Source organism: Temnothorax nylanderi, unplaced genomic scaffold (assembly GCF_030848795.1).
Source record: "Temnothorax nylanderi isolate EJ_2023f unplaced genomic scaffold, tnyl_v1.0 TNYL_tig0009_pilon, whole genome shotgun sequence".
In the NCBI taxonomy this organism is placed as follows: Eukaryota; Metazoa; Arthropoda; class Insecta; order Hymenoptera; family Formicidae; genus Temnothorax; species Temnothorax nylanderi.
In genome coordinates this window covers 106,009-131,639 of record NW_027249071.1, presented here as the reverse complement: position 1 = coordinate 131,639, position 25,631 = coordinate 106,009, and the positions used below count along the sequence as shown (strand labels likewise).

General features: G+C 32.7%; 5 protein-coding genes and 1 long non-coding RNA gene across 8 annotated transcripts in view; 5 read left to right on the top strand and 1 right to left on the bottom strand.

Moving 5' to 3' along the window:
* Window positions 1-147: 147 nt before the first annotated feature.
* On the bottom strand, window positions 148-1,949 carry LOC139786143 (uncharacterized). The gene is made up of 2 exons (XR_011722191.1): window positions 1,872-1,949; window positions 148-940 (listed from the first exon to the last, which is right to left on the bottom strand). It is a non-coding gene; the product is annotated as an uncharacterized lncRNA (long non-coding RNA).
* Ns1 (Nucleostemin 1) lies at window positions 863-3,781 on the top strand. The gene is made up of 8 exons (XM_071725290.1): window positions 863-1,007; window positions 1,243-1,347; window positions 1,429-1,790; window positions 1,887-2,274; window positions 2,537-2,888; window positions 2,964-3,186; window positions 3,276-3,447; window positions 3,527-3,781. Exons 1-8 carry the CDS (start codon window positions 995-997, stop codon window positions 3,616-3,618), a joined length of 1,707 nt encoding a protein of 568 aa, XP_071581391.1. The 5' UTR covers window positions 863-994; the 3' UTR covers window positions 3,619-3,781.
* Window positions 3,782-5,907: 2,126 nt separating this feature from the next.
* Window positions 5,908-8,407, top strand: LOC139786123 (uncharacterized). The gene is made up of 4 exons (XM_071725279.1): window positions 5,908-6,153; window positions 6,386-6,561; window positions 6,872-7,035; window positions 7,680-8,407. Exons 1-4 carry the CDS (start codon window positions 5,973-5,975, stop codon window positions 7,879-7,881), a joined length of 723 nt encoding a protein of 240 aa, XP_071581380.1. The 5' UTR covers window positions 5,908-5,972; the 3' UTR covers window positions 7,882-8,407.
* A 1,654-nt stretch (window positions 8,408-10,061) lies between these two features.
* Window positions 10,062-13,473, top strand: LOC139786112 (uncharacterized). Of its 2 annotated transcripts, XM_071725273.1 has the most exons (5): window positions 10,062-10,158; window positions 10,834-11,065; window positions 11,298-11,479; window positions 12,022-12,182; window positions 12,648-13,473. In XM_071725273.1, the coding sequence occupies exons 2-5, from the start codon at window positions 10,885-10,887 to the stop codon at window positions 12,847-12,849; spliced, it is 726 nt and encodes a 241-aa protein (XP_071581374.1). In that variant the 5' UTR covers window positions 10,062-10,158; window positions 10,834-10,884; the 3' UTR covers window positions 12,850-13,473. The 2 variants fall into 2 exon arrangements, with proteins under 2 accessions (XP_071581374.1, XP_071581368.1); XM_071725267.1 differs by lacking the exon at window positions 10,062-10,158 and having other exon boundaries at window positions 10,537-11,065.
* Window positions 13,474-16,133: 2,660 nt separating this feature from the next.
* LOC139786009 (uncharacterized) lies at window positions 16,134-18,031 on the top strand. Its single transcript, XM_071725176.1, has 4 exons — window positions 16,134-16,333; window positions 16,579-16,760; window positions 17,213-17,376; window positions 17,781-18,031. Exons 1-4 carry the CDS (start codon window positions 16,150-16,152, stop codon window positions 17,977-17,979), a joined length of 729 nt encoding a protein of 242 aa, XP_071581277.1. The 5' UTR covers window positions 16,134-16,149; the 3' UTR covers window positions 17,980-18,031.
* A 2,925-nt stretch (window positions 18,032-20,956) lies between these two features.
* The window catches only part of Ccap-r (Crustacean cardioactive peptide receptor), a 71,343-nt gene continuing 66,668 nt past the window's right edge, over window positions 20,957-25,631 (top strand). Inside the window, exon 1 of one of the 2 annotated variants that reach the window (XM_071725250.1) lies at window positions 20,957-21,320. The gene's annotated coding sequence lies outside the window, so the exon portion shown is untranslated. Of the gene's footprint in view, window positions 21,703-25,631 lie in introns of both variants that reach the window. The other variant, XM_071725245.1, reaches the window with a different exon arrangement.

The window sequence follows — 25,631 nt, the reverse complement described above, 5'->3', positions numbered from 1 at the left end:
CGCCTCACGTGGCAGCCATCAGAAATGGCCTTGTCTTGTTATCGCGTCGAACTTGTAAAACAAGATGAAAGTGTGAGAATTGCGCGTGTCCTCGTATGCCTTTCACTGTCCGTGTCTTGGTCTTCCGACCAAACTGCGATTAACTTATTATTTATAAATATAATATTTATTTTTACCTTAATAATACATAGTATTTTATTAATATAGATAGAATTATTATTATTATTGTAGTTAAAAAAAATGATTGGAAATGCAAGGAAAAAATACATCCTATCATTGCAATAAATTACATAGCTGAAAAAATTTTGCTGCAAGCGGTTCTGCCGAATGAATTAATTAAATCATTGCGTTAATGTATGGATAATAATATTAATTTTTTATAGTTTAAAGTATCTATTTAAAAAATTAGATTGAAAAAAATATATTATATATGAATTAAACATCAAGATTAAACTAAGTTCCAATTAATGTAATCGATGATTAACTTGCCGAGGAATATCTACAATATATATTTTATTAGCATGAACAAAATTAACAACGTTTTTGATGAAATTTTGCTAATATAAATAGTCGACGATTAAATTAGTCGACGGTAATTCTAAATCACCATGAAAAGATAATCGATGCTTTTTTTACTTAGAAAATGAATTTTTTTAAATTACTGAAATCCAAAACTGGAAATCTCATTAATTTGTTGGAATTTCATATTTTTGCTATTTTGTTCCATATTATTAATGTAAAAATCGCGAAGCTAGTAATTTATTCTAGTAATTTATCGCGATGAAATGCCTGCCATTGAATAGCTTCCCTCATTCCCTGTTAGCGCTGATTTCAATGCGCATCCGCATACTCCGGAAGCTCCGGAATCCGGAATCCTTCTCGGCAGCGTTCACTCGGTCGACTCGGTGGATTCCACGTGGTTTGGTTGTTCGAACGTGTGCTATCATCGTGAAAGTATCGCGATTATTTTAGTGAAATTGTAATATCAGCAAGCATGAAGCTTCGCAGTAAGTGTATTAACTGTATCATCGAAAATTTGGAATCTTGCGTACTTTATAGAAAACTGAAACAAGTTATATTATATTTGTTAGGTTATGTGCTTTAAAATTGTTTAATTCATTCAATACTGTCCATCTTTTTACAGTCAATAGCAATTAATAAAATATTATAATATGCATTTGACGTTTATTATACTAATATAACCTAAAGATAATTTTCTTACTTTAATATCATTGCGAATAGATAAGCAGAGCAAGCGCATGCCGGCGCGGAAGAGGTACAAGATCGAGAAGAAGGTCCGCGAGCACAATCGAAAAATGAGGAAGGAGGCCAAGAAGCATTCTAAAAGTCAGTCCTCTAATTTGTCAATATACATAGATTTATATTTATAACGTTCAATTTTATAAGTGTAATTTTATTTTTATTCAGAAAAAGCCAAGATGATGGAAATACCAAATCAGTGTCCGTTCAAAGAAGATATACTGAAGGAAATAGAGGTAATGAGGAAGCAACAAGAGGAAGAGAAACAGAAGCAGAGGGAAGCGGCGCGTGAGAGAAAACGCGAGGAACTCGCCAAGGGTGGTCTCCAAGGATTGGTTAACCAGGCTGAGAAGAAACAGTTAACACACAGACCCATGAAAGTAGATTCTGATCAAGTAAAAAGTGCCGTTGCTAAGGAAGAAAATTCGCTTAAGGCTTATTACAAGGAATTCAAGAAGGTTTTGGATGCAGCCGATGTCATTCTTGAGGTCGTGGATGCTCGTGATCCACTGGGAACACGATGCAAAGAGGTAAGTTTCATAAAGCTTTTATTTCAAATATAAATATACTAAATATATTAATTACTTATAATATCTGTCATAAATACTTACTAATTCTGGATATAGGTAGAAGAAGCAGTCCGATCTGCAAAGGGAAACAAGAGACTAGTGTTGGTTCTGAACAAGGCTGATTTGATTCCCAGAGACAACTTAGATCAATGGTTGAAATATTTGAGGGTCAGCTTGCCTGCTGTGGCATTTAAGTCATCCACTCAAAATCAAGCAAATCGATTAGGTAGAAGAAAGTTAGGAAAGAAAACGGAATCCATGATACAGAGCAACACCTGTTTCGGGGCAGAATTGCTCCTGTCGTTACTTGGGAATTATTGCAGAAACAGTGACAATGTGAAAACAAGTATCAGAGTGGGTGTTGTTGGTTTGCCAAACGTAGGGAAATCTAGCGTTATTAATTCTTTGAAACGCAACAAAGCGTGTAACGTGGGAAATATACCAGGTACTTAATTATTTGCTATCAGCTGTTGTATCAGCTGCGCTTTTTAAACCATTCATTTTAGTGATTACATTTTTGAATTTGTTAATTATTTTCCCTAATTTTTTCTACAATTATTTTATAATAATTTGTAACTAATGAAACATCTGTATTATAATTAAGAAGCCGTGTTATTAATTTATATATACATATATATATATATATGGTATATAGATATATGTATATACACACTTGTTAATTTAATTTATGATTTTCTTAATTTCAGGAATAACGAAAACGATGCAAATTGTTCAGTTAGATTCTAAAATAAAATTATTAGATTCTCCTGGTATAGTATTCGCTAATTCGGATGAAAATTCCGATGATACATCTGTAGCTCTAAAAAATGCAGTGAGAATTCAAGCGTTGAAAGATCCTTTTGCGCCAGCGACTGCAATTTTAAAAAGAGTTTCGCGACAACAGATAATGGAATTGTACAATGTGCAAGATTTTTCTACGCCGGATGAATTTTTCGCAATGAAAGCAGCACGAATGGGAAAATATAGGAAAGGTGGAGTGCCTGATGCGGCTGCTGCTGCGCGTGGCATTATTGAGGATTGGAACTCCGGAAAAATCAGGTTTGTTTTGTTACATTATTCCGGATTTTTGCACAATGGTAAATTCTACTTTTTAACACTTAATATTTTTCTTAGATATTATACAGTACCGCCTGAACAATCGGTATGTCACATATCCGCCGAGATAGTCAGTCAAATGACTAAAGAATTCGACATCGAAAGTTTCGCTGCGGAAGAAAGAATGATGCTCGATAATTTCGCAACGGATTCTGCGAATAATCCCACCACAGATCCTGTGCTGATCAACAGTACAGGGCCTGTCACGGCGGCAATGGAGATCGAAATGCAAAAGGAAACGGTGAGATGCAAATACAATATGTTGGAAATTTATCGGAAACTGTGTGCGCAATGGATATTGTTTCGTACAATATTTGATTGTTATTGCAGGAATACAAAGTGCAGAAGAAATTAAAAAAGAAGTTGCAAGACACAAAGAAAGATGTGTCTGCTGAGAGAAAGAAGAAACCAGATCCACTTTTCGAGATAGAAGGCAATCAAAAATTGAACAAGCTTAAAAAACTTCAATTCAAGAAGGAAAAGAAAGCACGAGTGAGAAGAGGTATGAGGAAAAATAAGAAAAAAGATTCAGTGTTTCATATAATATTAAATTGTTTCAAAACGTTTTTTCTAATTTCCAGAAAAAGCCGCTGCTAAGCTGGCGGGACAGCTTGAAGGATTTAAATTGACTTCCGATGATTATGACTTCAATACAGATTTTACAAATGCGTAGATTATTTTCAAATGCTTTTCGTGTACATCATGAACGTGTATACATGTATGTATACATGTATGATGTCTATATCACATATATATTATATAATAATACGCGTATGTATATGTATAAATATATTATGTGATTTGTAAATAAAATAAAGATTACTTTGGTACATGAAGTATATTTGCTATTTTTCCATATATATCATCCTAATTTACAAAAAGCCGCAATCCGCGAATTATTTTTTAAAATATACCGGGTGTCTGAGATCACCCGTACACCCCTTTTCTTTCAAAAACTAAGCATTTTAGAGAAAAACGTTTTAGACAAAAATTGTATGGTTTTGAGGGGAACATAAGATGGTGTCATTGGTTTGACCTTGGGTGGCATCGTTAAGGTCAGGTCAAGGACACCTTCAGTTTCTTAAATGGAACCCTCTATTTTTTATTGCATATTCTTATAGCTTATGTCGAGAACTTTCCAAAATACTATAATTGAGTATTTTTTCATTAAGTACTTTTCGAGTTATAAGGCTTGAAAGTTACAGTATTGTGACATAATATTTTGTTAAGTATTTATAATTCAAATTCCTTACTTTTTATTTTTGCAAACAATACGAATCAATTAATGTAAAGAAAACACAATTTTCTTAAAGAAAAACTTGTGTAAGAGCGAATAGCGTGGTACAGTAGAGCGCGCACTAATCTACAAAGCTGAAGAACAATTTTAATGCCATTTACAATGAGTGTAATTCTTGTACCGTTGTTAAGAACAATGCCTAAAATACCTGGAATAAACTATTGTGCGCTGTGTAATCTCTGTAGGCATTCATATTCATGCATTAAAAAAATATGGACGTTGCTAAACAAGTATCTGTGTATATATATATATGCAAATCTTTATTCTACTTTGTACATGTATCTATCTATTTACATTTCAAATTAAACTCGATCTTTATTCACACAAACTTCACGCATGCACATGAAAATTTGCATGGTTATTTGTTTAGCAATGCCAAGTTTTTTTAGACAAAAAATTCTGTTATTTTAATAAGCATAATAATAAAAGAATTAAATATCATGGTAAACATAATTTTTCATGCTCATTAATAATTTCTTTTACATTAAATATTTTATTATTCTACTAAGTACGATAGAAGAATTAAATTACTTATGTGAAAAATAATTACATTTTATAATATGTATAAATTCATGCTCACTTGGCATGATGTCTGATATCACTACTTTTATAGCAAAAATATATTAAAACAACATTGTTTCGTGCAATAGTTACGCACAATAGGGCGCGAACACTTGGCGCCCTTTTCTTATCTTTTTTTAAAAAGGTGTTTTTATGGTATATGACATATTTTGCAGTATCCAGCGTTTAAGCGTCTTATATGTAATGTGTTAATTTTGTATAATGTAATGCAAGACATATAACTATAAACAACTAACAATATACAAATTTATATGTTATTTAATATGAAGTACATATAATTGGATAGATAAGGTTGTTTTGAGCTATACTGGGACGTGTTAAGGTTTATTAAAATATTTGGAATGAGCGGTGTGTGGATTGATAGAATAGATGGGTGAGAAATGTGAGAATGTATTTAGGTGGATAAGGTATGAAGGGCTTATGTTGGGACGTTTTGAGTTGTATTGTAATATTTTTGGAGTGGGGGTGGGGTGGTGATATGTATGAGTGGGTAAGGATATGTTAGGCTATGTTGGGACGTTTCGGGTTGTATTGTGGTGTTTTTGGGGTGAGGGTGGAGTGGACGAATGGGGGTGGGGTGGTAATGTGTTTGGGTGTGCAAAGCAGGTGTGTTGCGCTATGTTGGGACGTTACGAGGTGTATTAAGGTGTTTTGGAGGTGAGGGAGTGAGATGGGGGGAGTGGGGATGGGTGGTGATGTGTTTGGATAGGTGAGGGTGTGTTAGGTTACATAGGGACGTGTCGGGGTATATTCAGGTTTTTGAGGTGGGTGGGGGAGGATGGGAGGTGGTCAGGTGAATGGTGTGGGTGGAGGTCAGTAAAAATGTGAATGATGCTTGGGAGTGTGTGAAGGTGTATGCGAGTATTGAAATGCCGATTTTCGAACCGGACACGTAGACAATAACATTTTCCATTATTGTGATAGCACTACATGTTACATCCATTATTCAGTAGCGTTCAGTCAGCACAATATGTTATAGTTGATTAACAGACGGCGGTCTGGTGAACATCGAGCAAAGGTCAGCGCATAATGTTGAAAAAGTCTACGTTTCCAGGTTTGAACAAAGTATATATAATTTGACACGACTGCACACGAAGAAAGTGAGCATCGAACCCATCGAAGCAGATTTACAGAAGGATATAGATATAATGCCGCGCGTCAAACCGTCGGGTCAGCCACCCAAAGTTTGGAAAGTGATCGAGAAGACGGATAAGGACGGGAAACCGATGAAATTTACGATTCAGGAAATTCCTGAGGACCGATACGAAGACGCGGTACAACACATGTGCACGTATTTCTTAGCCGACGAACCGATGTGCAAATGTTTGAGTAAGTGTCACCAATTGTTCGATAACGTATCTTTTAATAACGGTCTCATTCATCGTCTGCGGATTTATGATAAAGAAGTTACGATTAGAAAAAATAGAAAAAGATCTCGCAAAAGCTATTTTTCGTTTTAGATTTTAAAATAATTTCTAACGAGGTCGAAGAGACATGGGTATCTTTTATAATCATGCGCTGGAACTGTTCTTTGTCACCTTTTGATCTATTTTATTTACAGATGCGAAAAACGACCCCTCAATTGTACAAGATGAAAGAATGATCGTACGCAAATTACTCGCAGAAGGCATATCCATAGCCGCATTCATCGACAATCCTAACGGTGGAAAACCCATAATCGCCGGTATGAACGTTCTGGGTATTGATAATAAAAATGAAAAGGATTACAATTACGAGGTGAGTTCTGTTAAATTTTGTAAATTTAATTGCTCTGTTCGAGTTCATTCTATGCAAGTTTTATTATGATTGTTTATAAGTGCATATAATATATAATTATAGTATAGGTACATATATACATAATAGTATCTTTGTATTTATCTAATGAGCGATAAAGATAGAATAATGCAAAATAGCGTTAATAGCGCGCTTCGCGAACCTATTGTGTCAAGGAGCCTTTTTGTAGTTTTTATTTTCTCTGTATGCGTTATCAAGCACTATTATCGCAACGTATGTAATTAACATAAGTTGTAATTGATAATTGTTACAGTTTAAGTCGGAGAACTTCAAAAATACTTCCGGGATTGTTGCTAATGCAACGAAGGTGGCATATGAACGTTATCACGGAATTGACAAGTTTCTGTATGCTGTTGGGCTTAGCGTAGATCCCGCTTACCGAGGATACGGATTAGGCAAGGATATTCTGAAAATCAGGTATGACTTGTGTTAAAATATTTATATCTTTTTAAAGAGTTTTGTATATAAATGATGTAGATTGTAGATTATCTATCAGTCTTAATCTTTCTTAACTTTCTTAACGTTATAATTATCTCAAACGCCATCTATCGAGGCAAAAGCAACTGTACGGCGACGACGACGACGATGTTTATTAATTTGTAAAATTTAGCATTTCATACTTTGCATCGTAATATTTCCGCTCGTAGGGCACGTAGCGGAAAAATAAAAACACTCTTATTATATACATCGACCCCAAGCTGTCGATCAAGCCTACTTCGAACTTGATCCGTTCACTCGTGCATTTGCGTAAAAGAGTCAGGGTGCGGTCTCGCTTCGCGTGTACTTGGCGCGAGACACTATACCGTGTCTCTTGATACATTTCACAATGTTAAAAAGTTACAATTAATATTTTTAAGAATATGGAATTTAACATAGATTTCATATAGATCAAGTTTTTACTTACTAACAAGTTGTTACTATATCATTAATACGCCTCGTTACTATATTATTAATACGCGAGCTACTTATCATTTTTTATATTTGATTTCTATTAATTCAATATTTATCACATTAATCCGTTTTATTTATCAATATCTCACGTAACTTAAATCTTGATCTAGAGATCTTATCGGACCTATGTACGGAGTGCCAGTGACATCTCAAGTGTTCTCATCGATATTTTCACAGAGGCCAGCGGCAGAAGCGGGATTCGAAGAATTCTCGAAAACAAACTTTTCTAATTTGGTAGATAAGAACGGGAAGGAGTATTTTCCCGGTATTAGTAGTAAGGAGTTTAAAGTCATGGGTAAAAGGTTGCCTTAATATAGTCCGACAAGCGGGACAATAACCAACACGGAAAAAAGAGATTAGCTACCGTAGCAAATTTAGTGATATTTAACTTTTTTTTTTGCAGCGAGAGCTCTAATTTAGCAATAGTAGCAAAACCTTTTGCTCTCGCTGCAACAAAATGTTAGCTGTTTTTATTTTACAATTAAATTTGATATAGTAGGTAATCTTTTTTTTCCGTGAAATATTACGAGAATTACTTAATTTTGTAATCTGGAGTAATTCTCTATTGCGTAACAATTTCTATATTGCGAACTGCTCAATATTTCTCAACATTACCGTGATGCGTTAAAACGAATGACAATAAATGGTATCTTTTCGGCGTATTATTATTAGGTTCTTATCGAAATGTAGACAGACATACCTCATGGTCAATGAAATAAAATGAGTAAATTGAGAAAAAATTCTTTTAAATGTATTTATTAATCAACATGTTTAAAGTAAAGAAGCTCGAAATAACTGTAGGTAGAAAAAGAAATAAAGAAAATATAAATTTATCGAAGATTTTGAAGAATCTGTTATCAGGATTACATGCAGCGATTGACTTGGTCACTTCATTCAGTTCCCAGGTAGCACATATTAGTTTCATATACGTTTTTTGAACGTATACATAGTTTCATAACCGTAAAGAACCGTTAAGAAACGTTTAAATAAAAATGTTTTTGAAACCATGATTTAAGAAACGTATTTTTTACGTTTCTACAGTTAACAAAAATACCTATTTGTTAAATTTTTTATTACAAAATTGGCGCCCTTTTCTTACCTTCTTTTAAAAAGGTGTTTTTATAGTAAGTATATGACGCATTTTGCAGTATCCAGCGTCTAAGCGTCTTATATGTAATGTGTTAATTTTGTATGATGTAATGCAAGACATATAACTATAAACAACTAACAATATACAAATTTATATGTTATTTAATATAAAGTACATATAATTGGATTGATAAGGTTGTTTTATATACTGGGACGTGTTAAGGCTTATTAAAATATTTGGAATGAGCGGTGTGGATTGAGAGAATAGATGGGTGAGAATACTGAGAATGTATTTAGGTGGATAAGGTATGAAGGGCATATGTTGGGACGTTTTGAGTTGTATTGTGATGTTTTTGGAATAGGGGTGGGGTGGGGGAGTGGGGGTGGGGTGGTGATGTGTTTAGATATGTGAGGGTGTGTTAGGTTACATGGGGACGTGTCGGGGTGGCTAAGGTGTCTGAGTGGTCAGGTGAATGGTGTGGGTGGAGGTCAGTAAAAATGTGAAGGATGCTTGGGAATGTGTGAAGGTGTATGGCGAGTATTGAAATGTCGATTATCGAACCGGACACGTGGACAATAACATTTTCCATTATTGCGATAGCACTACATGTTACATCCATTATTCAGTAGCGTTCAGTCAGCACAATATGTTATAGTTGATTAACAGACGGTGGTCTGGTGAACAACTGGTAGAAATCGTGACATACTTAATAATGAGAATCATACAGTTTTGTGACGTTTGGGCAAGGTGTTATTTGACACGAGCGCGGACATAGAATGACATAGAAGCTAAGCACCTCAATCGGAGCAGATCTATAGAAGGTGATAGAGAAAATGCCGCGCATCAAACCGTCGGGTCAGCCACCCAAAGTTTGGAAATTTAAAAGCAAAAAATAGCAAATAATTAGCAAATAAATTCCATATAAAATTTTTTGTGTTCTGATAGTTTGGCTTAAATAGCTTAATATACCTTGCCATGAGCCATTTTACCAAATTCCCCTAAAAATTCCAATAAAACAATAAAGAAGTGAAAAAAGTATTTTTAATACTAATTGTAAGACGTGGCAATAAGAGATATAAAAATTAATTTAAAATGTATATTATATATATTCGATTCGAATAACAGAAAAAAAAGAAAAATGGAAGCAGAAAAGTTAAAATTGTTTTATATCTTTCCGGCGAACTATTTAACATAATTCTAAGGCATATTTTTTTCTACCTTCTCCTCGAAAATTTTAGAAATAGGTTGCTCCAATTATAGAAATTATCGCGTATGTTAATAGCGTGACTAAGTATTAAGCTTATAATTTTATTACAAAATTAGCAGCACATTATACGTACATCTGTACCAAACATGTTACATAAATACTCGATAATGTTAATCTGAAGAAAAGGAGTGGAGGACTGCACGTGCACGCTGTGATAACGAGTAGATAAATGTTCTAGCATCATCAAGTATTTGTCATTCGATTAATACGAGTTAACTATTCCACGAGAAACGTATGTATTACTATTCTTTATTATAATACGACTATATAATATAAAATATTACAAAAGCAAACTTTTTAAAATTTTAAATATATTGCAATTTCGTGCAGCATATCTTTATCATTTTACTATCTATCTATTAATTACAATCTCGAGATTAGTATTATTTATTTGGAAGCTTATTATATTTCTTAAATAAATATACAATGTTTAAGTAATATTTAAATAAGATTTTTTAAGATGCAAATAAAATTGCGTTTGTTTTATATTTTTTTACTATTACGGTAGCTTTTAATTTGTACTATTCACACTTAAAATGTTAGTTTATCTCATATTTCGTACCATTTTAAACAACAATAATGTTATAAAATTGCAGCTATCGCACGAAAACTATCTGCTAAGAACACATCTACAAAACAGATAAGGCGAATGCAGAAAAAAACCGCATATGTACAAATGAGATAGACAGAAAAGATGATAACATATTTTCATTATTGCGATAGCATGTCACATCCGTTATTCAGTAGCGTTCAGTCAGCACAATATGTTATAGTTGATAAACAGACCATTCGATAGACGGTGGTCGTCTGGTGAACAACCGGCACAAATCAGCGCATAATAATGTTGAAAAGTCTACGTTTCCAGAACGTTTGGACAAAATATCATTTAACACGATTTTATACGCAGAAGGTGAGCCTCGAACCCATCGGAGCAGATTTACAGAAGAAGATAGATAAAATGCCGCGCATCAGACCGTCGAATCAGCCACCCAAAGTTTGGAAATTGATCGACAAGACGGATAAGGATGGGAAACCGATGAAATTTACGATTCAGGAAATTCCTGAGGACCGGTACGAAGACGCGGTACAACACATGTGCACGTATTTCTTAGCCGACGAACCGACCTGCCACTGTTTGAGTAAGTGCAATGTCACCAATTGTTCGATAACGTATCTTTTAATATCGATCTTATTCACCGTTCGCGGATTTATGATAAAAAAAGTTACGATTAGAAAAAAATAAAAAAAGATCTCGCAAGGACTATTTTTCGTTTTAGAATAATTTCTAACGAGGCCGAAGAGAAATGAATATCTTTTGTAATCATGCGCTGCAATTGTTCTTTGTCACTTTTTGATCTATTTTATTTACAGATGCGAAAGATGACCCCGTATTTGTACGAGATATAAGCACGCTCTGGCGCTTATTATTCGCGGAAGGCATATCCATAGCCGCATTCACCGACAATCCTAACGGTGGAAAACCCATAATCGCCGGTATGAACGCTCTGGGTATTGATAGTAAAAGTGAGAAGGATAGCATTTCCGGTTACGAGGTGAGTTCTATTAAGTTTTGTATAAATTTAATTACTCTGTTTGAGTTCATTCTTTGCGTGCAAGCTTTATTTTGAGTGTTTATAAATGCATATAATCTAATTATAGTATATACATAATTGTATAATAATGTAATTATATAATTAGAATGTAATTAATATAATAATAATATTATATTAAAACTATAAGCTTTATCACAGCAATAGTGTCATAAACATAAGTCACCAACATCAATATATAAATATTTATATCAGTATTGTATTGATCGTCAAGTGTTTTGATCCTCTTATTGGCGTCCTTCGCCTTCTGTCGTTATTGGATGCGTTCGCGGAGCGCGCTATTAGCGTTAATGCGCTATTGCTATTTTATCTTTGTTTTAACATCCAATGAGCGACAAAGATAGAATGATACAAAGTAACGCTAATAGCGCACTTCGCGCACCTATTGTGTCAAGGAGCCTTTTTGTTTTCTCTGTATGTGTTATCAAGCACTATTATCGCAACGTATATAATTAACAATAAGTTGGCATTGATAATTGTTACAGTTTAAGTCAGAGAAATGCAAAAATACGTTCGACATCATTGGTAGTGCAACGAAAGTGGTATACGAACGTTACGGAGTTGACAAGTATCTGTATGCTATTGGGCTTAGCGTAGACCCCGATTACCGAGGATACGGATTAGGCAAAGATATTCTGAAAATCAGGTATGACTTGTGTTAAAATATTAGTTCACAGAAAATTGAACAATTCAGTAAGTTATCGATTTTTTGCCATTCCATAATCCAAAGTTCTTTAAGATTACATAAAATCTTTTCAAGACAAAGTATATATAGCTTCTATATTTTTTTAAAGAGTTTTGTATTTGAATGATGCAGATTATCTATCAGCCTTGATCTTTCTTAACTTTCTTAACGTTATAATTATACATTTAATATTATGACAAAATGTTAAAATTACAGTTAATATTTTTAAGAATATAGAATTTAACAAATTCCATATATATCAAGGTTGTACTTATCTTACTAACAAGTTGGCCTCGTTACTGTATCATTAATACGCGAACTACTTATCATTTCTTATATTAGATATCTATTAATTCAATATTTATCACATTAATCACATTAATTTATTTATCAATATCTCACGTAACAACTTAAATCTTGATCCAGAGATCTTATTGGACCTATGTACGGAGTCCCAGCGACATCCACTGCGTTCACATCGATAATTTCGCAGAAGTCAGCGGCAGGTGCGGGATTCGAAGAATTCTCGAAAAAGAACTTTACCGATTTGGTGGACAAGAATGGGAAGGAGTATTTTCCCGGTATTAATTCTAAGGAATTTAAAATTATGGGTAAAAGGTTGCCTTAATATGTAGTCCGATAAGAGATAATAACCAAAAATTACGAGAATTACTTAACTTCGTAATCTGGAGTAATTTTATATTGCGTACGGTTCAATATTTCTCAACATTACCGTGATGCGTTAAAACGAATGACAATAAATGGTATCTCTTCGGCGTATTATTATCGGGTTCTTATCGAAATGTAAGCAGGCATACCTTACGTTCCGATAAACATGCATCCGCAACATATACTGATGCACTCGAAATAGGTATTATAAAATTTTAATGACATACCTTGTGTATGCACGACGAAATGCAGGTTGCACATACTTAATACGTCGAAAAAATTTTACGGAATAATGTAGATATAAAGGGGAATAAATGGTAGATTGTTAATTTTAAGTTTGATATGAAGAGCAATGAGAGAAAGTAATAACATTTTATTTGAAAATAAAATTCCATTTTTCGAAACGCATGTAAAATCATCTATTCACTGCTTCATTTCCCATTTTGTAAAATATGGTCAAGTATTACTTCGGTTTTTTTTTTATGAATTGTCACGAAAAACAATGTGTACATGTAGAAATAAATAACTTTGTATTGTAAACAAAATAAACAAAAATAAAATCTTTTAATAAATATATAAATAATGTTTTTGAACTACTTAAGATTAAAGAATGACTAATTTTATATAATATAAAGCATCTTAACATTTGTTTAATTAATATTGCAAAACATTTGTATAATAAATTTAACCAAGTGAAGAAAGGTTGCTGTGTGTGGGATAATATTTTACTTCCTGTCCTAAATGGATTTACACGTCCACCGAATAAAAATCATTATCCGTACTTTTAGTGTGTTCCTCTTGGAAGCTGATATTCGTATTATTCTCTTTACACTCTTCAATAAATGGAATCACTTGTCTGCACTGCAAATCTAAGTATGTTATTTTTACACGTATAAACGTCTAAAAATGACACATTTGACTGAAGCTCTTTTTACATGTTTCTTCATGTGTTAATTTAAGTACGTCATTTATATTCAACCGTGTTAAATGACGTGATTTAAAACGGCAAGAAAAGTTAAAAAAAAAGTTTCAGCTATAATAACACACTTGGATTTGTAGTGTGATGACACGCAATTTAATATTTTATCCGACGATTACACTGGTCTGCAAAATTGAACTCATTTTCTGCTTCGGAAACGAAATCAGTCAATCTTACTATTTTGGGGTTGCCGAATCCGAATATGTTAGTAAAAAATTTTTATTATCTCTAGTTTCTATGATATAAGAAGGTGAAAGCCATAAAAACCGCTTTTTGGCTATTTTTTTAAGTCGCGCGCGATTTTAAACAAGTTGTGCGCAATTTAGAAAAAGTTGCCCGCAATTTTAAAGAAGTCACGCGCGATCAATTTAGAAAAAGTCGCTCACGATTAAGAGATAAAAGAGATTATCGATGGAAACTAACGTGCCTGTACGCGGAGTGTCTTGCGACACTACCTGTTCGTTCGAATGTCGCTGCCTGAATGATAGCGCGCCGTTCACAAAAAGTATCAAGTCCAAGGCCGTACGTCAACCATTCCGATTTAATTTTGTATATTCTATATATAAAAATTATAATTCTGTGTTTATGGTATAATTCTGTTATATTCTATAATATATTCTGTTCTTTACTAATTAAGAATTACGCGTGCAATATACGTGGCAATCTGTGAACTCGATTTAACCATGCGCACGCAGTTCCGCGTTTTTAATTTCTATTTGTTTGATAAATTACATCTAAACGGATAAAAAGTTTAATGGGCGATATAGGATTTATTCTAGTCAAATTAACATTTGCGCATAAATTGCGCAAATAAATAATTCATAATTCTCAATATTCGTATTTATTAAAAGAAAGTCGCGCAAAAAATCGCTTTACTAAGGCTGCGGTCCGATTCACGCTTACAGCGTTGCAAGCATCATTCTGTCTTCGTTGCGCATCGAATATCAAACGAAGATAAAGCGATGCTTTCAGCGCTGTGCGCGTGAATCGGACCACAGCCTAAATCATCGTCGGTATCACCGGAACAGTTATCATCGGAAATATCCGTGACTACGTAGTTTAAGGTGCACATTTTGTGCACATAGAGGCGCCAGTGGACGGGTTCTAGCTAAGACGAAAATACATTCACGCCGTTTAAAATTTAGCAGCGAGCATTATTTGCACATTATTTCCATGATTTTATTGCCTAATCCAAGTGTCAATATAAATTGGCGAAAAATAACGTAAAAATTTACATAACATATGGGACAATGCTAAATCAAATTGTTTTATCTGTAGCAAACAGAGGAAATTCTACATTGTCTAACTTGTACGTAAAAAAATATTTTATCCTCGTATCCGTAATATTATTCAATATTATGCAATAAAATGAGTAAAATGAGAAAAAGTTCTTTTAAACGTATTTACTAATCAACGTGCTTAAAGTAAAGAAGCTCGAAATAACTGTAGAAAGAGAAATAAAGAAAACAGAAATTTATCGAAGATTTTGAAGAATCTATTGATATGGATTACATAAAAGATGCCAAAATAATGTAGTTTGAGCGACTTCTCAATAAGTAATGTAGGGTAACTGGGGGAATATGCCACACTTAATAAAAAATTGATTTTTTTCCTACTTTTCTTTCTCTTTGAAGACCTTTGCAGGTTTCCTTTTTCCTCCTTTTATCTGTTATTTATATATGATTTTAATAAAATATTTAATAAAATGATTATTTAATTACTATTAAAAAGAAAGAAATACAAAAGTGTTGCAAAGTGTTACATATTACCCAACCATATAGGTATATAATATGCCACATAGTATAAGGTAATATATGGTTTAGTTTTGGTGCTAATATTTATCCACATTTAAATTATTAGATTACTTGTGTGTTTTCTTCCTCCCTTTTAAACAATAATCATTTTTTGATAAATTAATTATTATTACACCAAAATTATGTACTGAAGGCACATATACACTATTTTGGAAATAAAGCAAATGCAAACGCACGTAATGAAATAGAAAAATGATAAACATGTTTTCGTAATATCACAAGATGTCATTCATGAATAGCAAAACGAGTATGTTATAGTAGATAATAAAACCAAGCTATAAAAAAGAATCGACAATGGTGACAATGTCTGGTGAACAACTGGTAGAGATCGTGACATATTTAATAATGAGAATCATACAGTTTTGTGACATTTGCGCAAGGTGTCATTTGACACGAGCGCGGACATAGAATAACATAGAAGCTAAGCACTTCAATCGGAGCAGATCTATAGAAGGTGATAGAGAAAATGCCGCGCATCAGACCGTCGGGCCACCCACCTAAAGTCTGGCAATTAATTGAAATAATGGATAAAGATGAAAAGTTGTCGATCAAGTTCACGATTCAGGAAATTCCCGAGGACCGATACGAGGATGCGGTTCAATATATGTGCACACACTTCTTAGCCGATGAACCGATCTGCCAATCTTTAAGTAAGTTTTATCACATTTCCGATCATTTGATAGTTTTTTAATGACAAACATCTTTTTAACGACAATCTCATTCATCGTTCGCGGATTTAAGATAAAAGAAAAAGTAAAAGAAGATCTCGGAAAGATTATATTAGTCTTTTTAGAATAATCTTTATCCTACAAGAAAAATAAATGATTGTCTTTGATTTATCATAATTCCGCATTGCGATTACTTTGTATTACTCTTTGGTCCATCTCATTTGCAGATGCGAAAAACGATCCTTTATTTGTACGAGACATAAGCGCGTTATGGCGCTTATCACTCGCACAAGGCATATCCATAGCCGCATTCATCGACAATCCCGATGGTGGGAAACCTATAATCGTCGCTATAAATGTTCTGGGTGTTGAAGTTAACAGTCAGAGAGGTAGCATTTCCCATTACCAGGTGAGATTAAGCTTCGTCAATAAACTTGATTGTTCTGTTCGAATTACCACTTTACTCTATCATACAACCAAGCACAAACATCAAGTAACATATACACCTTACAATGTGTTATATTGCGTTTACGTTGTTGAGTAAGAAATTAGCATGTAAAGTGCGTGTTACTTGGTGTTTGCTGAGAAGCAAATTTTATTACAGTGCTTATAAAATTATAATATTATATATAGTAACATAATTACAAGTTTTCTCGCTGTCAGAAAGTAGAGCATTCCTATGAAACCTTTCGTAAACGAATTGCGAAGTGGCGTAAAGCAAAAGCAGAGAATACCTGCGTGCAGTACCTATATAACAGTATAATCATTTTTTGTTTTTTATTTATACATTATTAAGTACTGCATTGTAACGGTATATATATGATTACGTAACTAAGAACTTCGAATTGACAATCGTTACAGTTTAAGTCAGAGAAATGCAAAAAGACGTTGGAAATCATATCTAATGCAAAGAAGAAGATGCTGTACGAACGTTATGGATTTGACAAGTATCTATATGCTAATGGGCTTAGCACACATCCCGATTATCGAGGATACAGATTAGGCAAGCATATGCTGAAAATCAGGTATGACTTATGTTAGAACATTATCTCGCTCATGATAAATGCAATAAGTTATCGATACTTTATGATTTCATAATTTGAAGTTCTTAAAGAAGCTCTACATAAATCTTTTCAAAGTAGGTTTTCTGAAGAGTTTTATATCTAAATAATGCAAATTATTCATTCCTCATTCAGTTTTATAATTTTTCGTTATAATTATATATTGATAAAATACTATAAAGTTTTAATATTATAAAATATGGAATTTATATTTATTATATCGACAAGTTGGCATCATTGATACGCAAATTAATTTCTAATTTCTTATACTCAATTTCTATCAATTCATCCTGTCGTGTTAGTCAATTTTACATTTATTTATCAGTATCTCGTGTAACTTATTGTTAGTAAATCTCACCCTATAATAGAGAGCTTATTGGACCTATGTACGGCATCCCGACGACAGTCTCGGTGTTCACATCGATATTTTCGCAACAATCAGCAGCAAAAGCGGGATACGAAGAGTATCTGACAAAAAACTTCTCCGACTTAGTGGACAAAGATGAAGAGGGGTATTTTTCCGATATTGATGTCACATTGAAAATCATGGGTAAAAGATTGCTTTAATATGATCCGATGGTCGAGGCGACACGCAAGAATTACACAGTATATATATATATATATATATATATATATATTTAGAGAATTACGTGATTCACTTAATTTGTACCGTGGAGTAAGTCTTACAATTTCTACTGCGTACTGCTCAATATTCCTGATACGCATCGTGACGCATTGGAACGAATGACAATAAAGGGCGCCTTTTCGCCGCGTCGAGCACATCATTATCGACTTCTTGTCGAAACAGGGCAGGCGTAACTTCCGTTCCGATAAGTGCATTCGCTACATTCGGATGCACTTGGAATATATAGATGTTGCAATACAAAATTTTAATGACACACCTTCCGTGCATACGCGGCGAAATGCGGGTTGCACATTACGCGCCGGAACATGCACCGTAATACCATGCCGTTCGCGTGGCCAGAATTTAAGATTATACAGTCTTCATTTACGATGTACCAAAAAAAAAAAAAGAAAAGAAATCTAGATTAAACACCTTGCGGAATAATGTAGGTATATTAATCCCCTGTGCGAGATAATAAATGTTAGATTATTATAATCTTCCTAAGTTTGATGCGAAGAGCAGTGGAAGAAAATGATTACATTTTATCTGAAAAATAAAGCTGCTGTAACTTCACTTAAATTTAACGACTCAGCAGCCTTATAGTCTATTTTTTAAATATTACATCACAAATAATAGAAATATACCTTCTTATCGATATACATCTTTTTTAGCTCAGCAAATTGCGCGTCGAATAATCGGTTTTGAAACACAGTCTCAAGCTATAAAGCCGAAATAGTACACGTAATTAAATTAATAATTAATTTAATAATCATATGATATATGCTAAATAAGCATCTTTTAGAAACAAACTGTAAAGAATTTATTGCTAAAATAAATTGCGAAGAAATGTATACGCAAAAATATTATTAATAGGCACAAAGATCCAGCCCGATCGTAGAAGGTATATTTCTATTATTTGTGTTATTTTCATAAACAGCCAAATTTTATTATTGTTATTATATATATTTATACTTTTTAGTAATGCAAAATAAAATGTATACAGAAAATGCATGTGCAGAAATAAGTGCCTTTGTATCATAAGCGATGGCAAAAAAATATCATTTTATCGCATTGCGCCTAACAAACTGCCACAGAATTATATGGAATTTGAGACAAATGCTACTTACTTCATCAAAAAAATGGAATAATTGTAAAATGGAATAATACTTAATTAAAAATTGCATCGATGTTTACTCGATGGGGATTACGAGAATTTTGTGCGAATTTAGTGACGTATCTATAGTTGCATGAGAACTTAATGCCAATAAATAAAGCAAGCTAAACTTAAATAGCAAGTTTGTTGTACACCTTTGACCTAATATTAAAACGAAGAATCCATTGACATTTCAAATTGTTAAATAAGTGTAATGATAGAGTATTAATTATAATTTTGTTATCTCGCGTTAATTAAAACCCCATAAAGGTCAAGTAAAAATTATTTCATTTTCTATGCTAGGCAATAATTGATGCAAATCAAGAAGCAATGCGAAATATATCAAATCGGTCAAATTAATTGTATTTAAATTGCAAATATTTTATATATATTTGTCAATAATAAATAATAAAAAATCAATACATATTATGTGAAGCACAATTATATAATATTAAACTGAAACAAATAAAAGTGAAAAGAAGCGAGAAGAAATGATGAGTACCGGAAATTCTGTATATAATATTGGACTTTCTATCATTTCTACAGACAGTCTGCAACATTATTTAGTAACTCAAATATTTGTTTATTGCAGCTGTTCAATGAAAATATTTAGCGAACACTGACAAACATGCGTGTAATTGTATCGGCATATTTGCCGTTTCTGAATAAATATACTTGTTACGCCAACAAGTGGTCGGATTTTATTAAGCTTATCGTTATCTCTCTCAATTCCGATTGGTTTGCTTTAATTCCAGTCAATTTCGATCAGTTGCAATCAATTTCAATGATTTTAACTCCCACCCGATATCGCGAAATCTCGTTTAGCGTTAATTAACTTCACGGATTATCGAGGATTATTCTTGTAACCTATTCGAGCCCAATGTCCCGGAAACAAGCAACTGTTTATACGCATGATCGTTTATATACGTCTCGTTATTGCAATTTGAATAAGTGTAATCCAAATGTGATACGTTTCTAATCATTTCACTATTATTGTTCAAAATAATAAATATAAATATAATATTTTACATAGCTATTTGCTCCAAGGAAAATTTTATTTAAAAATATCTAAAAAACGCTATACATATATCTATATATATACGCATAGTATATTCTTGTATTATAGTCGATTTCTTCTTATTATCAATATGGTTAAAGCGATTAGAATAATGTTAGCGGTCTCAGAATGTTAAAGAAAGTATACATAATCTGAAAATTATAAGATAGGGCCTGAAAAATATAGAATCTAAGACAATGTTAAATCCATTGACAGAATTTATCAAGATACTGGACTAATTATAGATCTTACAATATTTTCTTACAATACCTTTAAAATCAGAGATTAAATATCATGCTTTTATATACTTTATTTAATACAAAATTAGAATGACTTTTTATTCTAACGCTGGTTTACCATTGTATTGCATTGCTTTTAAATAATTAAATTGGCTTGAATGGAAATGATTTTATTGGAAAATTTTACGTTAATTTGGTGTATAAATTTCTCCCCTCTCTCTCTCTCTCACTCATTTTCTCTTAATCAGCAATCCTCGTAATCGTTAAAAGCTAATGTCATGTCGTATTATTAATACCTTACGGAGGTGTATATTGTTTTATTGTCCGGGGGTAAATTTGCGATTCTCTCGACACGTGCGCGAGCGTGGGCGCGTGCGAACACGACGCCGCGTCCACGTCGGACCGGTGATTCCTTCTCTCGGGCCGGCGCTTGGTTGGACGCGCCTTCAGTTCAGTCGCGTTCCGCGCGTCGTACGAGCGAGTGTGTCTTTACTCGCATTCTCTCCGTTGGTCCATTTCTACCCTTTTACCTATCCGTTTGTCCGAATACGATACGTGACGAAATGCAAGTTTGAGACCAAAGAGACTGAAGAACAAAATAAACGTATGAAACACGAGCTGCGTAATCGTCAGTAGGATGCCCCTCGGAACAGCGTTAAAAACTGTTTTTCAGAAAGAAACTACATCGATGCTCGGATCCGTCGATCGAGATCGCTCGAGAGAGCGATTTGATATCGCCGGTCGTTCGTTTCGTGTACATGTGCTGCGAAATAGATCGAGATCGACAGACAGTGTTTTTTGCGTTTAGCGGAGAGAAACGGGTTTTTTCCCCAGGTATGATCCACATCTCTCCCACGGACATTTATCGCGATGGATAAATTTTCCCATGATTCGCACTGAGGCGTATCTAATGCCGGTCGATTTTTTGTGAGCATCTTCGCTAAGATAAATTTGAAGAAAACAATGTAACTTGTGACGGAATGATATTGAGATACTGTTAATGACCGTGAGATCATTCTTCACCAGTGTTTCGCGTAAGGGCTTCTTTTCTCCCTCATGAGGGTGAATGCCTCGCTTTTCGATCGATGCCTCGCTTTTCGATCGTAACGCTATTTTCCGGGCGATTAGGATCAGTGCGGTAATAGAAGTAAAGTTAATGTATTACGATAAAATGTAAGACTAATACTATCGTCAACAGGTATTTTATTCTCATTAGGTATAATTTCATTGTAAATATATATATATTTTTTTTAAATAAATATATATACTTTATTATTTAAATAAAAAAAGAAATACATATATCTTTTTTATATATCAACTAGAATGCCAGATTTGAAGAACGAGTTAATTTTATTACAGTAAACCCCTATTAATACAAATTGATAATTAATTAGTAATTAGTTAATCTATTCATTGATAATTAAAATCTGGAAATATATTAATACAATACTATGAATTAAAGAGCTAATTAAATTAAACTTTTAATATGTTCGTTCAATTATCCAATATTACTTTGTCCGTAAAAAAATTAATTTTGCATAAATTGGTTTTAACTTTTAACTTCTAATCAATTAAATAAAATAATTAATACCTTCTTGTATTACTTTTATTTAAGAGAAATTTTAGGACATTAGTTATTTTTCTCGCTAATTTTGCGTACATAATCTAGTTGTTTTACCAATTACAATTCATATTACAAATTCATAGAGACGTGCAATTCATCCTCTCAGATTCTCTTTTGTTTGGAATCTGAATTTATCATTGGTTTTAAAGTGTCGATGATAGATTTTGAAATCGGTCGTAAATTCAGACTGAAAACAAAAGAGGAATAACAAATCCATAGAGAGCAATTTAATTTTAAAGTCTGCATGGTGTCCAAGTTTGCTTTACAAGTGTATATTTTTTTAGAACAAAAGAGGTGAGTGACGGTACTCCTCTTTTGTCTTCATTCTTGTCTCAATGCAATAAATTTACGATTCGAAATAACTATAGACTAAAAATACGCATGTACATATATGTTTCTCTTAACTTTTACATCACGAGGAAAATATTTTTATTTATCAAATGTGTATCTCTTTTACATTAGAGATTTTACATTACCAAAGACATCGAAAATCGAATTGCAAAATTAAAAGAAAACGATATTAATTCTTGATTGACATGCAACAGTCTTACAGAACGCCGTCCCTGTTCCATTTTTCACATTTTTGTTTGTCTTTTAATCTGAAACCAGTATCCCCATTTACTTTCTACGTAATAATACTTTAAGTGATTTTCTTTTGCAAATAATCGCAAGTCATGTCAATTAAAGGAAAGAAGTGCGGCACGTTAAGGAATTAAAAAGGAAGAGGAGAAAAATAATGAAAAACGCGGTCATCCTTCGCTTTGAGCTTCCAATAATAATCTCTCCGTAAATCGCTTCAATTAACGACTGCATTATGTTATTGGTCCTTTGCCATCGATGTCGTGCGTCCCTTTGAACATATAGATCGTGTGTATATAGTGAGTTATGCGATTGCGTCGCTACACGGGAGATCAAAGAGAAACCATCCATCGTCAATATTATCTTTTTAGAATCAACAGCTCGTAATACCTTGTAACATCCTTTACTTGCGGCGATTAGAAAAAGCCCGGACACTTCGGATTCGCGCGGTGAGTTACTCCTTCGATATATCCGGTATCTCAAAAGAGCTTCAGAGAGCAAGTCTTCGAGTACATCGATAGGTTACTTAACTAAAAGTGCAATATGATCAAGACTATTTTCTGCTGTAATTACCGCGCTAATAATAGTAACAGAAAGTAGAACATACACTTCCCTATTTTAATAGAATATATACTTTCCTATTTAAAAATAATAAAGAATAGAATATACACTTTCTACATATCACCCGACATTCTCTATTTCTTGGAATTTCCTAAAAGAAATAAAATTATAGATATACTTGAATATTATTTTTTAACTCTTGTATGTAACAGGCGATTTTTTAAAATAAATCTTTTCTGAGATAATTAAGTTTGAAAAATGCAAAATTAAGAAGAAATGTGTAGCAACATTTTTGTGAAAAATTTCTTTTCTTTTTACAGAATCTGAAGCAAGCGTATTAAAATCGATGATATATATTAGATTTACATTAAAAACAAAAAAGAACAACCTGAGATTTAGTTTATTAGATTTTTTCTTAATTTGACAATTAAAAACAATTGAATTGTAAAATAAGCTCTAAAAAGATAATAAAATAACTGGATGTCTTAAAATTTTATTTGGGTAAAAATAATGCAAGTAATATTACAGATATTAATTATTATATATAAATTTAATTACAGCAAATAAATAGCGTGAAAAATAACACAATTACATACTGAAATAATTTCAGAAGTTATATAATTGTATACAAGAGAGTTCATAATTTAATAATTTTTAGTACTGTTTTTATTCTGAGATACGTAAAAATTAATCGTAGCTTTATTAATCATAGCTTTACTTTCCATATTTTCGTGGTTTTATAATATCTATTTTGAAATCAAAACATATATATTCAAATCTATTTTATTTTTTAAAGGTAGTACTGTTGATGACACATAAAATATTTTTATGTAACACACTCGTGTGAAAACGGAGATAAATCGCGAACAACTAGATGCGTTAGTAAATTCGACTAAAGATAAAACGACTGTTTCAATGAACCCTGCGAAAAATATTGCCCGTATTCTGCGAGAGAGAACAGTACAACCGGTCCTAAAAATTCGCGTCAGCATCAGAAGCGTTTGCGCATCACGGCATTCAAGCAGCGTTGCATGTCCATTCTTTTTCCAACAATAATGTCACGCGAGACGCAATTTTGTTGAAAAATAAGTCACTAGAAATATTTTCTACGTTTCGCCTTTCTTTCTTGCAAAAGAGTAGCATGAATACCTGTGCAGTAAAATGTCGAGGCAGAAAATTTTCCCTGGGAAGATCTCCCAATCTCACAATGTTAAACGAAAAATTGTGTTTCACGTGAATCGTTGATTCGTGTAGCTACTTAGAACATGCATATATGCTCGAGTATCAAGCTTTGCTTGGTGGATGTTAATTCTATTTTGTTGGAACGTATCAATAAAATTCGTCACTTGTTAATCATGTTTTGAGGGCTCATGGATTTCTTTTATGATATTAGGTTTAATATTATAAGATTTGATATTAAATGCAATTTATAGAAAAGATACTTATATATTTGGTTTACGTGTAATCAACACATACATACATACATACAGATTTTATACAAATATATATATTAACATAATTAGTTAATTTATTGCTATAAATTACATAGAGCTTTTTTCTATTATGTTGCATCTAATGTCAAATTATCATATATATAAATCTCTTGCAGAAAAATAAACTCTATTATCATGGTTTTTTTTATAGGACTTAGTATTTTAACTTTAAGATACTCCGGCTATGTTAAATCTGTAGAAATACAGTGTGTCAAAGTTACTTGGTATCAAATTGACGTGTTATACATATATGTACATGCTACTCATATTTAACTTTGATATTAGATACAATGTAAGTAAGCGAAATTATGTTTGATGAAACGTAGTAGGCTAACGTGTTGAACATGAAACGATTAAAACTAATCTTTCGCTGAACACACCGTTATAGCTCATGGAAGATAGAAATTGCAATCGGTATAGTTTACTGGGAGTTTAGACCTCGACAAACATCTAAAATTGATCTCTATATTTATGTTTGTAACAACTCAACGTGATGATATATCTAGTCTAAAATATAAGTCGCTTTTACCAAGACTCTATCTTCCTACTGTTTAGTTATAACTCGTGATGATATAGATATTAATTGTAATATTAATAGCACATACAATAGTTTTTTATAACTTTACAAGTGCGTATTTTTAAATCCTATTTTTTTTCCTTTCGAATCTGTTTTATTTATTCTTATTTATATATCACGAGACATATGATACGTTTCAAGTATATCCACACTATTCTTGTATTAATTACAAATAAATCGCAACGAACGATATATTTATTAGTTTTTAGATCTATTTTTTATCGTTGCTAAAAGTATAACATCATCGAAACAAATTATGTACATTTTTAATTATATTATTCTCGCCCTATAAATACGACATTTATCAATAT

Coding starts and splice junctions, on each gene's coding strand:
- Ns1 (XM_071725290.1), top strand. Junction 1,791..1,886: donor TGGGAACACGATGCAAAGAG/GTAAGTTTCATA, acceptor TTCTGGATATAG/GTAGAAGAAGCAGTCCGATC. Junction 3,187..3,275: donor TCGAAATGCAAAAGGAAACG/GTGAGATGCAAA, acceptor TTGTTATTGCAG/GAATACAAAGTGCAGAAGAA.
- LOC139786123 (XM_071725279.1), top strand. CDS start 5,973: ATGCCGCGCGTCAAACCGTCGGGTCAGCCACCCAAAGTTTGGAAAGTG. Junction 6,562..6,871: donor AAAAGGATTACAATTACGAG/GTGAGTTCTGTT, acceptor TAATTGTTACAG/TTTAAGTCGGAGAACTTCAA. Junction 7,036..7,679: donor AAGGATATTCTGAAAATCAG/GTATGACTTGTG, acceptor ATCTTGATCTAG/AGATCTTATCGGACCTATGT.
- LOC139786112 (XM_071725267.1), top strand. CDS start 10,768: ATGTTGAAAAGTCTACGTTTCCAGAACGTTTGGACAAAATATCATTTA. Junction 11,066..11,297: donor ACCGACCTGCCACTGTTTGA/GTAAGTGCAATG, acceptor TTTTATTTACAG/ATGCGAAAGATGACCCCGTA. Junction 11,480..12,021: donor ATAGCATTTCCGGTTACGAG/GTGAGTTCTATT, acceptor TAATTGTTACAG/TTTAAGTCAGAGAAATGCAA.
- LOC139786009 (XM_071725176.1), top strand. CDS start 16,150: ATGCCGCGCATCAGACCGTCGGGCCACCCACCTAAAGTCTGGCAATTA. Junction 16,334..16,578: donor ACCGATCTGCCAATCTTTAA/GTAAGTTTTATC, acceptor TCTCATTTGCAG/ATGCGAAAAACGATCCTTTA. Junction 17,377..17,780: donor AAGCATATGCTGAAAATCAG/GTATGACTTATG, acceptor ACCCTATAATAG/AGAGCTTATTGGACCTATGT.